The sequence below is a fragment of the Hermetia illucens genome, chromosome 2, assembly GCF_905115235.1.
Source record: "Hermetia illucens chromosome 2, iHerIll2.2.curated.20191125, whole genome shotgun sequence".
Lineage (NCBI taxonomy): Eukaryota > Metazoa > Arthropoda > Insecta > Diptera > Stratiomyidae > Hermetia > Hermetia illucens.
Genome location: NC_051850.1, coordinates 118,707,100 through 118,725,178, shown reverse-complemented (window position 1 = coordinate 118,725,178; position 18,079 = coordinate 118,707,100). Strand labels below are relative to the sequence as shown.

At 40.5% G+C, this 18,079-nt stretch overlaps 1 protein-coding gene across 2 annotated transcripts in view; it reads left to right on the top strand.

The window, feature by feature from the left end:
- LOC119649547 (zwei Ig domain protein zig-8-like) overlaps nucleotides 1-18,079 on the top strand; it is a 494,474-nt gene that overhangs the window by 450,306 nt on the left and 26,089 nt on the right. Inside the window, exons 3-4 of one of the 2 annotated variants that reach the window (XM_038051739.1) lie at nucleotides 11,605-11,815; nucleotides 11,975-12,112. In XM_038051739.1, coding sequence (XP_037907667.1) covers nucleotides 11,605-11,815; nucleotides 11,975-12,112 — 349 coding nt within the window. The remainder of the gene's footprint in view (nucleotides 1-11,604; nucleotides 11,816-11,974; nucleotides 12,113-18,079) is intronic. The other variant, XM_038051740.1, reaches the window with a different exon arrangement.

The window sequence follows — 18,079 nt, the reverse complement described above, 5'->3', positions numbered from 1 at the left end:
CCACAACGAAATGAGTTCTTATGAATTGGGTCCCAGAGAATTATTTTCTTTTAGTTTTTTTAGTTATTTGCCAACCAGACATGCGTGTATGTAGGTATATAATATATGCGTGCTAATGAACTTTGCGGGTAGTGCCTAATTCAAATAGATATATGATAAGAAGTAAATCGGAAATATGGGTACGATCAATTTATATACGTGCCTATATGTGTACAGTATTCGGAAAGAGGCAGTTTGTTTGTTTAGGGTGAGCGTAATATCTATGGCTGTAATATGTACGTATGTCTCGTAGTTTGGAAAAATATGAAGGAGTATGTTGGATTTGTAGTTATATACGGATAGAAAAATATGCGTTGAAATTTCTTACATAAGATGAACACAAAACCTTTATATCCGAAGCGCGAGCTTCCGGTATTCCGACTTGTTTTTATTCTGTTGGGTGAAGATTGGATGGCTAATTTTACAACCTTAGCTACACCTCTCTTTCCAGATTTGACTAAGCTTGATTCTGTGGCCATGTACAATTTGTCTGTGCTTATGCTTGATGTTAATTCACTGATCTGCCTTTGCTTAGTACGTAGAGAACTTTCTTCAAAGTCCTTTTTTGGCCTTCCGGATAGCCGAAGCGGCTCTAATTCAAATATCTCTGGAAGTTTTAAATCTTCATCAAGCCATTTCATGTTGTTGTTCCGAAACCGCTCATACGTGTAATGAGAATTGCGCCATTTTATAAATAATTTTGCAACAAACGTTTTTACTATATTTTTCAGTTGCTTTGAGCAATTTTCTGAAAGTTCGTTTATGGCAAATTTTTCCGTTATGTAGCCAATCAATTGTTGATTACATTTGGTTGATGACATTTTGTTGAATTGGCTGTTTCTTAGCACTGTAAAAAGTTCCCCTTTCTTAATTCGAATTTCATTAGGAACAGGGTCAAGTCGACTACCTGAAAGAAATTTAGCGATTTTAAGAAAAGGGGGAACGGGGGGACATGAGTATTACATGCCTTTATCAGCTATACGTTGTGCTACAAAACAAGTAAAAAAAAGTCATGGAACTTTTTGGAACTTTTTTTGTAACACAAGCAAAAGTCAAAATTTCAATTTCTTTTAAACATCAAGTAGTAGTATTTTGTGATACGCATACTAAGTAATTACTTCGTACACAGTAATGATATTAATAACTGCAAATTAAAGTACCTACCTGACGATTCTAAATTCATGATACAAAACTTTAATTTTTCTTACTAACAAAAGTGTAACGACCGTATAGTAACTGTCAACAATTTGTTGTAACTCACCAGTATCAACGAATAGAAACAATTACTCAACTTTGCGCGCATGGGATGAGCGCTGTGTCGCAGAAAAAAGGAAATTTTTTCTAGTTCACAATAAAGGGACTTATAGTGTAAATTTCTGGCGCATTTTTTTTAAATTTGGGAAAAATATTTAAAATCGATTTTGTCGCCGTAATATGGTCGTTTGTCCTTATGTGCGCCGGTCGTAAGCCTTCTTCTGCACTCCCAAAAATCGCCGATACTGGGTTTCTAAAAACCTGGACCGTAACTCGAAATCTACTCTTCTCCTCGCATTTTATCTCGCTGTATCCTTCCCATGGCAAATTTTTATGCACGAGTAGGCGTTTTTATTCCCCACTTGCACATCACCAGATTCGTGTATGTGCACGCTCTCTCATCCTTTTCTTATCCGCACGAAGGGATCCGCCTGATGGGAGATCTGTGATAGGAGCCTAATATTAAATAATAACCTATTAATATCTGTGTCGGGAAATCAATTCAATGATATTCGTCCACATACCGAAGGTCGCGTACATACACATAGTTACATGAGGAACAACAGCAGGACCCAATTATCCAGAATTGTCTTGGTTGCCAAAGCTGCCATATTCCGATACAAAGCAATTTAACATTTCAAAAGATAATAGTCATTTTTGGCTAAATTGGTGATAGTAACTTTATAGGCGATTAAAAGCAGGCATTTTATATGCAAAGCATCCCCTTTCAGGCACAAAATGCCCGTTTGAAATAACGACATAAAAGAATTTTAAAACAAAAGCGAAACTATATTTACTTGCTTGCATTCATATATGTATGTACACATTGTATTTAAATTCCGAAGCATGGCCTCCACGAAAATATTTGATAAAATCTAGGCCAGTCCATGCATATGTGGTACACATATTCAATCCTAAGTAAACACACTCACTCACCCTATGCTCGTATATGGCAAAATTTTTCCTGGAGCCGAAATAAAACTTCCTTTCACCTTTTCATACACATTGGGTAGAAAATAGGGAGCCAAATTCAAATTATGTGCAAACGCACGGTGAAAGCTGAAAGAACGCAAAAGGTAGGAAAAAGTCAAAAACTTTCTGTAAACATCAGAGCACAACCTTCCCAAAAAGCTTTCAAATAACTCTTCATTAAGTGGCCTCCTATGTTGCTTGGAGGCAGCCAATTTTGATCGATTTCCCTTGTTTGTTTGATCCTTCAGAGAAAAGTCCCATACTGCTTGTATTAAAACTGTTCCTTTAATTAACAGATAGCTTTCAGCTTGATGAGTTTCATGGATCTTCTCTGTAAAAGTAACTCGAGTGTAAGAAAAGTTTGCTCGTTCGAAATTTTACTAACTTCCAAGGAATAAATTAGTATTGAATAATGTTGATCCTTTAAAGGACTTTAATTGCAGGAAATGGATTTGAGAGGATCTATAATACATAGCCTTCGATCATAAGATCGCATTTCAGTATTTGCTAACTATCCCGCTACTTGTTTGTAGAAAACTTTCCCAAATACTTATCTTGTTTTCTGTGTATTGAAAAAGAAAGTTTCCGGGCGAAACAAAGTTTACTTTTGCCAAAAGTAAAATATCGACCAATTTTCCATTAGTGATGTACATTAGAAGTTTTCCGTCCCAGCACTTCTACCACAGTATTAATTCATTATGTTTATTAGGTAACATTTTCGGAAATAGGAACACTGAAGAAGGAACAGTTTGCTTACTAAAAGCAAAACAATTTACTTAAAGCTCAGAGACTGTGGCATTTTTCCTTTTTCCCGGAAATTGAAGATATAATCATGATTTTCTTATCTTGCGAAACATTTTTCAATTACGTTGGTTCTTAATTGGGGCTTTTAATTGAAATCTACAAATTACAGACATCTAACCAAATATCCTGAAGCTTGTATTATTGACGTCTCAAAACTCCCGATTTGTAGTGCTTCAGTTTTGACTGGACTTGGACACCAAAATTCGTTGCCCTTCATTGTCATTCGATTTGAAATTCCGATGATCTTAAATGTTAACAAGACCACCTGATAATAAACAAGTCGGAAATCGAACCGTAATGGTTGAAAAGTTGGTTTCTATCATCATCAACGGCGCAACAAGTGGGATCCGGTCCAGGTCTGCTTTAATAAGGAACTCCAGGCACCGCAGTTTGCGGCGAGGTCTACCAATTCGATATCCCTAAAAGCTGCCTGACGTCCTGGCCTACGCTACCGCTCCATCTCAGGCAGGATCTGCCTCGTTTTCTTTTTCTACGACAGATATTGCCTCGTCTTCTTTTTCTACCATATATATTGCCCTTATAGACTTTCCAGGCTAGATCATCCGCCTCCATACGGATTAGGTGATCCGCCAACCGCAACCTATTCAGCTGGATTTTTTCCATAACCAGACAGTGGTGGTATCGGTCGTAGATTTCCTCGTTATTTAGGCTACGGAATCGTCCATCCTCATGTAGACAGGCAAAAATTCTTTCTTTTGCTAAGAACTCACGTCTCTGAGTAATACATAAGAACTGACAACATCACTGTCTTGTATAGTAAGAACTCTGACCTTACGGTGAGACGTTTCGAACGAAACAGTTTTTGTTAGCTGAAATAGACTCTGTTGGCAGCCAACAACCGTGGGCGGATTTCATCATCATAGCTGCTATCGGTTGTGGTTTTTGACTTTAGACAGTTGGAATTTTTTACGGTCTCAGAGTTATAGTCTCCTATCTTTATTGTTTTCGTTTGACCATTGCAATTCGATGACGTTGCTACCACGTACTTTATTTTGCCTTCATTAATGTGCTGCCTAAGATCTCGAACCGCTTCATCGATTTGGATGAAGGTAGACTGTACATCTTGGGTTGTTTTTCCCATAATGTCAGTATGGTCAACCAGGCCAGGCCAGTAGTTGAGTGGAATTGAAGAGGATGGTACCTCTTGCATCTGCACCTGCATCGCGAATCAGCTTCTCGAGGGGCAGAGTAACGAGGATGCATATCATGCATCCTTTTACCTTAGACCGTTGTTGATGTCGAATGGCCTCGAGAGTGATCCTGGTGCTTTTATCTGGCCTCACACATTGGTCAGGGTCAGCCTAGTCAGTCTTATCAATTTCGTCGTTTCACTCTGGCTATGCTATCATAGGCGGCTTCAAAGGCGATGATTTGCCTGGGGTGAAGCCTCTTTGGTATGGGCCAATGATGTTCTGGGCGCACGGGACTATCCGACCTAGGAAGATAGTGGAGTGTATCTTGTAGATGATACTTATCAACGTGATACTTCTATATTTGCTGCACTGCGCGATATCCCCCTTTTTATGTATGCGACAGAAAATGCTTCTTTGCCAGTCGTCAGGTATTGATTCGCCGTTCCACACCTTGAGCATTAGTTGATGAACCACTGGTGTAATTGGTCGCGTCCATATTTAACCAATTCGACTGTAATTCCATTGGTTCCTGGCGAGTTATGGTTTTTAAGCCGGTGGATTGCACGCACTGTTTCTTTTATGCTTCGTGGTGGCATCATTTGTCCTTAGTTGGTGGGACCTCCAACATACCGATATATATATGATTGTTGAGCAGTTCATTAAAATACTCAACCCATCGCTCCAATATGCCCATTCTGTCAGAAATCATATTTTCGTCTTTGTCTCGGCAAGATGAGCAGCGAGGTGACTTTACCCTCCTGACTTGTTGGTAAAACTTCCGCCCTTGATGCAGTTGCTCCCTGTACTTTTCGAGTTCATAGGCGCGTTGGTTCTCCCAGGCTTCCTTTTTCTGTCGACTTATTACTAAAAGTCTCTGCGTGCCTTTGCATTCTTTGAGAGTGCAACATTACTCGGTGGGCAGCATTCTTCCTTTCCATTGCTCAACTTACATTCATCGTCGAATCAGCCGTTCCGACTTTTTATACGGCTGGGACCAAGTATGTTTGTGGCCGTGTCAATGATAACTCTCTTCAAGTGGTTGTGAATATCATTTGTTGATGCTTCATCTCTGGGATCTTTGTTAACTGGAGTTATTGCGGCATTCACTTGCCCCTTATATGTGTCGCGGAGGGCTACATTGTGGATGGCGTCAGTGTTAACTCTCATCTGATTATCAGAGAGAGGGAATGTTATAATTCGAGCTCAGAGTACTATGTCAATGCGATAGTCCGTTATCATTGGTATCCCTATGTAAGCTGTGGAAGCCGATGTATCGTCTGAATATGGGCTCCGTCTTTACTTCACTGTTCAAATCTCCAAGTGTAATTTTGATATTATACGTGGTACAGACTTCGGGGTTACGTTCAAATGCCTCGTAGAAGGTATCCTTCTTCGACTCTGCAGTCTCCTCCGTAGGACGTGAACGTTTATTTGCCTCACAAACGCAGATTGCATAGCCTTTTGCTCATATTTTCAAAGCAGATAACAGCAGGTTCCATTTTTTGCTGACTAAGAAACCTACTCCGAGTACATGGTTTACTGAATGGCCACTATATGGTGTAGTCACTCTTTTCCAGGAAACCGGTGCCTGTCCAACACATCCCCTGCTGTGCTATTACATCAGTCTTATATTGGGACTGGATATCGATGAGCTGCTGAGTATCATTCGGTCTGTACAAAAATGCGTTGCCGGGTTCATCATTTTAAAGTCCGAGACATTTTGTGGCTTCGTAATGTCGATTTTTCGGGTACGATTGTTAGCCCCATCCAACCCCCAACCTGGAAGACCAGTTGGTACAATTTGCCCCGTTTTAAGGCGCAGGAGGCTCAACCTCATCCTTCTCTGTCTGCAGTTTTTCACTAACAAAGAGCCCCCAGCGATCACTATGTGGAGGTGGAGATAGGGTTTGGTAGTAGAGCTGTTGGTGTTAGTTCAACAAGCGTTGCTCAGGTTTTATACTCCATCGTGGGTACTCGCACGTCTGTATCAAAAGAACTTCATATCTTCTACCAAACAGACGTATGGGAATTCGAGAATCAGAAGGCATTGCGAAAACTGGATTCAGTTTGCCCTTTTCTTTTTCAATGCTTTGTGCTGCCACGTCCATTCCCCATAGATCTAATTGAAATAGTCTATGAGCTGCTCTCATTGCAATGCTCTGAATAAACAACTCCATGTACTATAAACTGTGAAATGCTTTTAGAGCTATACCGGAGGTTGTGCTCATGACAGCGATAATACCCAGATACACTGTTCATTCCAGTGCGGCTAGCTTACAGAGAAAATTCATCTGTTTCACCTTAACCCACCACACTGCAGATGCATAGGCGAATATCGGCCTAATGATAGCAACATATATGCACAATATTGCGTTAGGGCTAAGTCCCCACGCTGGCAACAGTTTGCCAACACAGCCCATAAGCTGTGAAATCTCGTTTCATCTTTACCTCTAAATTTTCGTTGCAAAGAAACTTCATGTTTAGAATAACCCCCAGATATTTCACTTCTTCGGAGAGTTGAAAGGTTGTACCTCTCATTCCTGGAAGGCAAAGAGCTCAGTTTCCTATTTTTTTTGTAATTAATACCATTGTAGTTTTATTTGGATTTACTGGCACTAACTGTCAATCAAATCAACGCGCGTTGTGTATTTCTACACCCCGTTCCGAGATCTCGACCAACAGCAACACACTCACGTTATCCGCAGATTTTGCAGTTCGCATATTAGTGAATCGAACAACATACTCTACAGAAGTGGCCATAGGACACCCTCTTGAGGGCAACCTTCCGCAACTTTAGTTGTTAGATAACGATCAACATTCACTTCAGCACACAGCAATCTCTGCGTTGGCGTAGCATTGATCCCCTTAATGAAAGTTTCATCATGCTCTCTGGCGGCATCACAGAGCTTTTGGAAGGGCGCAGTCATCCGCTTCTTCAATGTCCACGGACACAGCCCGTCTCGTACTCTATTTTCAGAGTTGCGTCCTCTATCATTGAAACCAAAGAGTGAAGAGTAGACTCATAGGACTTTCCACGTTGGTACGTATGTTGGTTTTGGATTTAGTGGGTGCGATCTCAGAGCCTTGCTAGTAATGTGACGCTTAACCAGTCCCTTCAGACATTTTAGCGAAAAGAATATGAAGCTGAGTTGTTTGTTCTTTACATTTGAATAGTTATCTTCCCCGGACCTATGTGTAATTACTACCTTAACATTCTGCCAAGAGGAAGACACGTAGCCCAGAGCATGACATCCTCGAAAAATTTCTTAGAAGTTGTCCTAAGCGCTCTATATCCTTCTTTAGCATCGCTGGGTAGATGCCTTCCATGCCAGGTGCTTTGAAGTGTTCAAATCACAGTATAGCAGCTTTTGCCTTTTTATTGGTAACAACCCCTCTGGTAATATCCCAATTCCCCCTTTGAAGAAACCGCCTATTATCTCCCTCTAATTTTTTAGATCTGTTATCCCGTCTGTATAGAGTCAATTCTGGAGTCCGCGCAAGAGCCATCCGGTTTTCTAAGAGAGTCCTATTTGGCCGGTCCATATTTATTAAGGACTTTGCGCAGTATGGAAGTTCATTTTCCAGTTCCTCACAGTATGCTCTAAAGGAATCTCGTCTCGAACTTTTTACGAGCCTTTTGTATTCATGCAGTGAGTTGCAGAAGTTTAACCATTTTTCATTCTCAATGCTCTTACAAGTATGATTTAAAAGTCATCTGGATGATTTCCTGAGTCTTTGAAGTTTTCAGTTCCTCCACTTTGGCCTCGAGAAGTAGAACAAGCCTCTTCAAATCACTCTTGCTATTAATTTGACATTGTAAGTTGAACGTAACAAGGTCGTGGGAACAAAATTGTCTCAGCATTGCTGCCTTTAATAATTTTGACATGAGGACGCAGACTCTGGATTTTGTTAAACTGAACATCTGGCTCTTGTACCAGAAATATATATTGGCAGTTCAGCAACTTTATCAGCCTTGTTGCTAGTATATAGAAAGGGGCGTCAGGGCATGCTGCACGTTAATTTGACTAATGCGTCACAGGCAAGCAAACCTAATGTTAGGAGGCAACTGCCCCATAGGAGCGCATAAAACATGCCTGTTGACGATGATTTAATTTTTGCGGGTGACCTCAATGATAAGGTCACTTGTCCTTGTCGTTCTCCGGAGGATGTACAGGGCTTTAATGAGCAGTGACATATTTCCTTAAATACCTCGACTAGGAGGATGACACCTTCTTGCCCTCTCGCTGGGATATGGATTTTGAGTAGGAGGTAAGTAGAATCGAACTGAAGACAAATGCCAACAAAACCAAAAATTTAAATCTGACCTTCGCTCTTTTGTCTAAAATCATATCAAGCTGAGAGTGTTCTGTATTGCTGGGAGCCGCGCATGGAGGTTAGTGTTTGTCAGTTGTCAGTGTGTATTGTCGGAGTCCTTTGACCTAGCGCAATTTTGAACAAAGAATTTGCTTGCACGGAGTGTTGATCAGAAGTCGTAAGTGGCAGTCAATAAGTCATGCATTGAAAAAATGTAACACTTTCACGTTGGGTAACACTATGCAGGCCTACTCGATCGTTCAAGGAATATAGGCGCATGGCAAGGGAAGGGGTGGTAGTATCATCTTCTCGACTGTTCTGGGGAGAGATGTTGCATATTTGACGCGTAGATATGGTAGACGTTGAGTAAATGGAGGGTTTGTCAAAAACTTACGCCAGTATAATCTGGATGATGTGGAGCTCCACAAGGTGTCCTTTGTGATTGACGCTTCAATGAATAATAACTTTTGTTTGAAATCAGAAATTCTCTGATCGTATTGGGGTTGCATTCGTCCGGGAGAAATTGCGAGATAGGCATCTTCTATGGCATGGTGATGTAATTCGCGGTGATGATAAGTCAATAGTTAGGATTGGCGCAAAACTCCAAGTCGATTAGAACCGACAAAATGGCGATGGCTTGATAAGAAATTGGGGGATTTATGAACCTCTAGGCTCCACCAAGAAAAAGCTTATGATCAATAAGATAAGAATTAAACCAGAATCAAGCAGACAAAGCATTTATGTTTCCCATTTGTCGAAGAATAGAATGTGTTGACAATACAGTACTGAATGGTTCCGGGGTTTGGTACCAAGCCTGAGAATAAATACAAACTTAAAGCGCAAGATGATAGCTGCAAGAAGTTAGTAATGTCTTGATTAGCTTCGGACTCATACTGTATAATGGTAGGATTTAAGTTAGCTTGACATATGGAACGATTTTAAAATTTGTATTGACTTATGGCGATTGCCAGAAGACCATCCTGATTGATCAAAGTTTATCTAGGGGCCAGAACTATCCCAACAACATAAGAGGATGGCAAAATTGAGTGTGAAGTTCCCCCCGCAAATAGTGAAACGTGATTGAAGTGTCCAGTTGGCCCGCCTTGCAACCCTTTGTGGTAGCCAGGCACGGAACTGTGAATCCTTTTTGAACACTTTAGTACCTTAAATGTTGTTTCATCAAATTTCACGTGTCCTCAAACCGATGTATGAAGCCGCCCTTGAAATTGAAATGTACGAAAGGGAAAACCACGCTGACTTACTAGAGACCACATATGACGTAAGCTAAGAAGTAAAGAAAATATCGGTTTGACCGCGCGAATGGTGCTATAAAATTCGAGACTGGTATGCCGCGAATGCCAAGAAAGATCCATGACGGATCATATCTTCAGTCGATGCTTCCCCTGCCTCAGAAGCTTAGGATGCGCGACCTTCGGGGTTTGTATCTTTCCTTAATCTATTTAAGTTACAATGGTGGAGTATTGTGAAGTAGATATCTGTAGAGCATGCAATTACTTCAATGCCGGCCTTACGCAACTTTTCCGTTTGTTAAAAAATGCAATGAATTCGGTCAGATAAATGTGAACGCCTCTTCCTCGAGGATAGAAAAACCGGACCACATATCCTCCGACGACATAATCTCCTTGAATTGTCCGTTGATAACGGTTTAGCCCGCCACTCTAGGGTAGGTTTCTGCAATTGTCGCTTACTTCACTTTTCGAATTCGCACAAGGAACAGAAATTCCTTCGAAGAAATGCAGCTCAGTTTATATTTTTTTCACGATCCAGAATACAAATCCGGCTCGTCAGATACAAATTGTAGAATTTCCGTTACAAGTTTTCCAAGTTCGAATTCAAATCCTCTGCACGTAATTAACCCAAATACTGTACTTTCCAGTAAGAATAAACAAAAATCTCTGCAAGATCAGCTGTGTTTGCGTCAATAGCTACACACATACATACAAAACGTTTCGCATTAGTCCAAGGCAGACAATAAAAATGTATTGGCTAACATATAGAATGATATATAGATGGCTGAGCCATGTAACACATGGAGAAAATAACAACAAAAAGAAAAGTTTAATGATCATTTTTGAATATTTAAAAATTTATATATTTGAATTAATTATTTAAGTGGGTTTTAGGGTTTCAGAAGACTTCAAAGGATTTTTTGATTGAAATTTGGAAAGAATGTAAAAATCATAATTTGCAAATTAAAATAAGCTAATCTTTTGGGTGCAATATGATGCCGGGATGGGAAGAAGGAATTTGAAAGGCCAATGGATGCTAAAGCGTGCTAAATACGAGAGAAAAGGAAAAATGTTGCATACAAGCAAATAAATAGAAACGAAATGATTCACAGTACTGGTTATCGTACAACTTCAATCATATCCGCATCAACGGGAAGGAAGTCGACAGTCGATCATCCCGATGGTGCATGAGCAGCGCTAGATCCGCCTTTGCTGTGTGAAGCTATGTGATCGCATTTCAATTTCATCATGATTTCAATTTCTATCCTGACCTTACAATCTCTGGATGCTTTTGTCCGCTTTGTATATATATATATATCACACGTAACGTCTAATTTCTGTTTTATGCATTTTGTTTTATTCCGACTAAATATTGGTTGTTTCGAAGTGCGTGACGGTTTTTCCATAATTTAACGACTGCAGGATCCCGCGATGTACATCGCATAACTAATTTAGGGCAGCAGTAAAGAACCTATCAAAGCAGGATGAAATATCTGGGTTACGCATTTTGTTGGTTTATATTTGGTTTAAATCATCATCTAATTGGCATTGGGATTGGCTGCCGTTTAGCTTCTCTTCAAACAACACATACAACCGCAACTACACAATTCCAACCATTGTAGGCTCAATAACTTTAAGGGATGTCAATCTCCAAGTGTCTTGTAGGGAAAACCATTAACTTCACACATTACCCTCATGCGGAACAAAATTTCCAATACTCTAATGTGGACTTTTCCTTTAATTGTCTGGTTGAATTTATAGCAAATATTTCCCACAGGAAACTTTGTACAAACAAAACTAACATCCACCTCTTACAGGTTGCATGGATTCGACATCGAGACCTTCATATATTAACAGTCAGCACGTACACCTACACTACAGACCAACGATTTCAAACCACGTTCCACAGGGACATTGATGAATGGACACTCCAGATCAAATGGGCACAAAAACGGGACGCCGGCATGTATGAGTGCCAAGTGTCCACTCAGCCAGTGAAAAGTTTCTCCGTGAATCTCAACATTGTCGGTGAGTAGAACATGGACAAGAGTCCTTATCACGTTTTCTGTTTATAGCGTCGTCTTTTCAACAATCTCAAAAAAATGTCTCCCCTGAAATCGATCTAAAATGGGTACTTGAACGATAAAAAAATGCTCATATAAATGACAAAATGAAACGAACCTGCAGATTCGATAAGCGAGGACAAGAGTAGTCATCTGCAGCAGTACTACAACGACGATGCATTTTACATGAGTTCGGACCGCCTCTATCAGGGACAAGACGATGAATTCTCAGCCCTCTATGGACCCATACAAACGGTGGCCGGTCGGTATTATGTGTCCTTTCCATACACTGCATGAATCAATAATTTTCCAGATGAATTAGCTTTTTTATCTGAACAAATGTTATTCCCCGTGATAATGCAAGAATGTAATACTCTCTGTCATACTTACCAATTCGTTTACAGAAAATGACATTGATTTTGCACAGCCGTTCCAATAATTAACTAAACGTAAAAATTGGATATTTTCAGATATATCCTTTCAGCAGATCCACAGATATGAAAATTATATTTTCAAACAGATTTTTTTTTATCACTGAAAGTTATCTCGAATGTTCATGTGGAAACTTATTTGTTCACGCAGTGTACCTCAAGGAAAGAGAGTGAAATGTTTGCTTTACTAAGCTCCTTGGAAGTCGACTAACCTTCTGCATCCAATGTTTTCGCTGAAGTTATGACATTCTTAAAATATCCTTTCGAATGGAAAGCAGTAATTTACGGAAGACAATAACGCCCACTGAGAAGGACATGTATTTTATAAAGCTAACTAAAAAGTATATTTTAGATAGAATATTGACGTTTTGGCTAACAGTAACCTTGCAAAGGTGTTACAGTATTTGGTATAGAAAGGAATTTTTTAATAAAAAGTAAAACTATTACACATATCTGTGTAAATCCTTGCATGAACTTCATAAGATTAACTTTTATGTTGTTGATAATATTAGTTCAAAATATTAGTTTTTCTTATCTTATTTTTGGTTGAAATACTTCATGATGTATCTGACTTTAAATTTGAGTGACAGAAAGCTTTGGTATCTCCTCCAATTAGACGAGACATATAGCATTCAATTTCCATGGTCCAAGACGAATTTCATGCCCTTTTACCTTATCTCATCTTTACAAAAAAATTTCAAAAGATACCAGGGAATGTGTAATGTGCGCGGGTTTGCGACATAGGCGGCATTTCATTCGCCTCTGACAAGGGAATGCAAGGGAATGCATATTAACACCCCTTAGTGTTTCCGATTACCCCTCTCAATATTCCCACACCGATATTCATTTGTATTCAACATCTAACATTTAAAACAACTATTTTTTGTTATTTACAAAAAAAAAAATTCAGCAATTGGTCAGTTTCCCTTAAACTCAAGAATCCAATTTCATTTGGACAATTCCAAATTTTCAAATTTAACTTTTTAATAACTTTTGGATCGTGCAAGCGAAAATTGATCGGGCAAATCATTGACCCTAATAGACTTGATCATATTGCCTATGGTTGGATGCAAGCTAAGCAATCGGCCTTTGTTGAGATGAATGCAATGCTTTCGTTGATTACATTGAATTTTCAGTTCAAGGCCAGGATCGCCAAGAGTAGAAGCTAGCGGAATTGGGGCCAGCTGATGGAGATTAGCAGCTGATCAGCTGGACGCAGAACGAAAGATCGATTTGTTTAGTCTGAAGAAGAAAGGAGGGTGTTCAAAATAACGGAAGTGGACACTGAAAGGTTTCCTTGAGAGCGATATGATTACGTTCATTAACTTGATTGATTTCTACACTACCGCGTGTTATATGCAAAGTTGGATATGGTGAATCAGCTCCTCTAACCATTTGTGAACAGAAATCTCACCTGCAATGAGCATATCTTAATAAAAAGAGAATAAAAAGAGAGTTACATCTCAGTTGAACAGACGTATATATGTTGATCCGCCTCACCTGCCTCAAGGAATGTGCATTAGTTGATAATTAGTGTATAGTATATTTGAGGAATTCTTCTGGGCGTCAACTAGAAGCCTTGTACACAATACTTGGGTATGTGCCGAATTCCCCATAATTTTTTTAGTATTGGGAATATCTGACGAAGGTATTCGCATCCTTTTGTCTGCCAGAAGATCGGTCAGTTGTGTTACAAATGAGTCAACGTCGGCAGAAGGTAGAGAAAAAGGAGCGCGTCAAAAGATGGTGCCAGATGGGTAGTACAATGATGTATGGAATGTGAACGCTAACATTCTTTTGATTTAATTATAATTTTTACCTGAAATTTTAACAAAATGCTATATCAGTGTGTGTTTATTTAGAAGACGAAGAAACAAATAACTAAAATGAACTCATTGAACAGAGCTCTGGATGAGATTACCAAAGGTTAGATTATTTTGTTAACTTTTATTTTTATTTTTTGCTGTTTTTATTATTTTTTGATTGATTATTTAATCTTCTTTAGATATTATTTTAATGTTTATGATTTCATTTAATCGTTTCTTACTTCATTGCCCAAGTTATCACAATCTTGGCAGAGGCTGAATTTTACCTAATATGATAAATCACTAAGTGCCAATCATTTAAGTTCGGAATGGTAAAGGGGCGCTGGGGGTGGCAGGTGGTAGGTTCATGGGAGAATCCGTCGAGGACTCCCCGTAGCATTGAACACGTATGCAGAATGGTGTACTTCCGCGTGGTTTGAACATGAGAGTCGTGTTGTCAACTATCACTACGTCAGGCTTGCTGAAAGCTATATGTGGATCAGTTAGAACTTGGTGGTCCCAAAAAACTATCAAGTAATGTCTGCGGCTCATAACGGTAAATCGGGCATGCTCACATGAACATCATATTCTTGTATGCAAGGTTTTAGTGAATTACGTTACAAACGGCATTGTACCTGCAGTCGTGAAGTCAGAAATGAGATGTGCCAACGTCTCTAACGCCAAACCACTCATTCTGCACTGGTTGTTCTCCATCTGTTCTTTCATGATGATCTTTTTAGAAGCTTGGTTAGCGACGACGCCGTCCTGGATAGCATAGATGAATCCCTTCGTCTCAGCAAAGAGCTCTTTAGCAAGCATTCATTTGTTCGACAAAATGCCAATGCATTTGCTTTCCACTTCCGTTCATCGATCCGCTGTTGGCCTGACTTCACTCCACTCAGAGAATTGAATCGATCTTTCAAGTTAAGTGGAGTCAGTGGAGTCAAGTTAAGTCAACCCACAGTCGCATGCAAGAAACTCGGCTGATCTTTGCTGCTAGTCGACTTACCGGTGATGTTGTGCCTCTACGTCAACCACGCCTCTGCCTTCGATGTCACGAGGTGGGTTCATCGGCTCCACGGCAGAGTTTGGATAATGTATTCATCCGTATTCGACGCTGAGGGTTTTCCAGATCGGTTTTCGCCCAGGAAAATATTTCAAATGCATAAGCTAGTGAAGGGATGGGGAATATATTCAATGCGCTTATACTATTCTTCCACGAGAGATGCGATTTCAGCACCAGGTACACACGTCCCAGGAATTCGGACAGTAGAGTATCCTTCAGATCACCAGCTTGAGCATGGGCTCCTTGCAGAATTCCTAGGCATTTGTAGAAATCTGTCTCGGTCATAGCTTCGATGTGGGGGTCATCAATCCTATGTCCGGCATGCAGCTCATGATGACCTTTGCGGATGGCTTAGATTCGACACTTGTCTAATTCTAATTCCATCCGAACATCACGGATGAATATGTCTACTATTCGCACTAGACTTCTAAGGTGGTCATCAGTGCCAACATACAACTTGATGTCATCTAAGTACTTCAAGTGTGTCAGCTCACACTTAGCACGTACGCCATATAGTATCATTCAGTAGTCATGAAAACGGATTCAGTGCATTGCAAAACCAAAGCGAACTCAACAAATCCTCATGGAAGATAGTATTGGCACCCTGGAAGAGGTATTAGCACCCTCAGATGAACGAACTGATAAGGTGGTATGCTACCCCTCCATGAATGTCGCCAAAAACTTTATTAGTTTGGGATTAATGCGATACAGACATAGGACATCGATTGGCCGGTTATGAGGTACACTATCGAAAGCCTTGGCATAATCAATATAGCATTTAAAGAGGTTTCTTTGGCCTCTAGTTGCTTGTGATATAACTACCGAGTCGATAGTGAGTTGCTCTTTGCAATCCCTTGACCCAACTCGGCAGCCCTTCTGCTCCTCGGGCAGAATGCTGTTGGTCTCGATAATACTAATAATGGACGTTATGAATGTGTGAAGGGTTGGTAAGCAAGTAATCGGTCTTGTGTCTGTGGGGTCTTGCACCGTCTCCTTTTTAGGGACAAGGTAGGTAACTCCCGCAGTGAGCAAGGGTGGAAATTCTTCCGGTGATTAATGACCTGATTTATGCTATATGACAACCGACTTTGTACGCTGGTAAATTTCTTTCAACAGAAATTCTGCACCCGATCTAGACCAGGGTCTATCCAGTTATTCGAGCTTTTATGGCTTATTGAACTTCCTCTTCGGTAACATCTGCAAAATCATGCCAGCGGTAGTTTCATGGCAGGTGTCTTCGGGTGTGTTCCAGTCAGCATGCTGGGCGGGTAATCCCTAAAGCCCACCCCAATATTCTCTCGCTTCCGTCACTGAAAACTGTACGATCTGGATGCTCTGTTGGGATTCGTTGAATAATCTGGAAAAACTCCGCTGGTTCCTTGCATATGTTGAATTTTGGGCACATGTGGAGTGATTGTTGCCATACCGATGTAACCGGCTGCATATAATAGAAAGTTTTTGCTTTAGTGTGTTCAGAATTTCAACTACGGGTGTTTCAGTGGGGATGGCATAGCTCCTGCAAACCCTTTCCTCTTTGTTGCCATTGCTGATTTGAGCCAAGCTAGCAATGTCCCGCCTTAGTGAGTCCCGTCGGCGTTCCAGATGAACTTTCCATGGTGGATTTCTTCGGTCACTTGAACCTATAAAACGATAGCGGATCTTCTGACTATGCAATCGAGATGCAATCTCGTCACTAATTTTAGATAGAATTCATGAAGTTGCTAGCGTTGAATGGAGCCTACGAATGCCTGGTGTACATAAAGGATTTTTTCCGTAAATAATATACGGGGGACCAACCAAGAGAGGGTCTCTTGGTGCCCAGAACATGCCTATACCAAAGAGGCCTCACTCCAGGCAAATCAGCAACAGGTCACATTTTCTCTCTGCAGGAAGCGATGGAAAAACTTTTGGAATATGGCCATCAGTTTCACCATCGTTTTATTGACTTTAAGGCCACATATGATAGCATAGCCAGGGTAAAACAGTACACAGCCATGAGAAAATTTGGCATCCCAATGAAATTGATAAAATTGACCATGCTGACCCTGACCAATATGCGAGGCCAGATAAAAGCAGCGGGATCACTCCCGAAATCAAGACAAGAAGGTACCTTATCATGCGTTCTCTTCAACCGGTGAAAATGGTTCCATATGCAGACGTAAATGCGAGAGGCACTATCCTCTGAAGAGTACTTGAAAGTCCACCCAAATACTGGCCTAGGCTGTCGATATTGAAATTATGGGAAGAACAACTCGAGATGTATCCAGATCGCGCAGGCGGCGCAAGGTCTCGGGCTCCACATAAATGAAGGCAAGACGAATTATATGGTGGCAACTTCAGCGCCAAATGCAAAGAACGATAAGAATAGGAGACTACAGCTTTGAGACCGTTGAAAATTTCTCTTACCTAGGGTCAAAAATGACAACCGATAACAGCTATAACGATGAAATTGGCGCATCGTTGTTGGTTGCCAGCAGAGTCTATTTCAACTTACAAAAATTGTTTCACTCGAAACGTCTCACCATAGGGTCAACGCTTTTACTGTACAAGACAATAATCTTCCCGGTTCTCATGTATTCCTGGGTTCTTAGCAAGAAAAATTGCGAATTCTTGGTCGCATCCGAGAGAATATTGCTCCGAAGAATTTTGACATGATTATGGACGATATAGCCTACATAACCGGCTCAATAGGTTGCAGTTTGCGGGGCACTTAATAATAATTAATGGATGAGGATGATCCAGTGCGGAAAGTCAATAAGAGTAAAAGCTAGGGAAGAAAAAGAAGACGAGGCAGACCCTGTCTGAGATGGAGTGACGACATAGGCGAAGACAGCAGACAGCTTTTAGGGATAACGAATTGTTGGACCTGGACGCAAAACCAGGGTGTCTGGAGTTCCTTATTAAGGCAGACCTAGATCAGATATCAC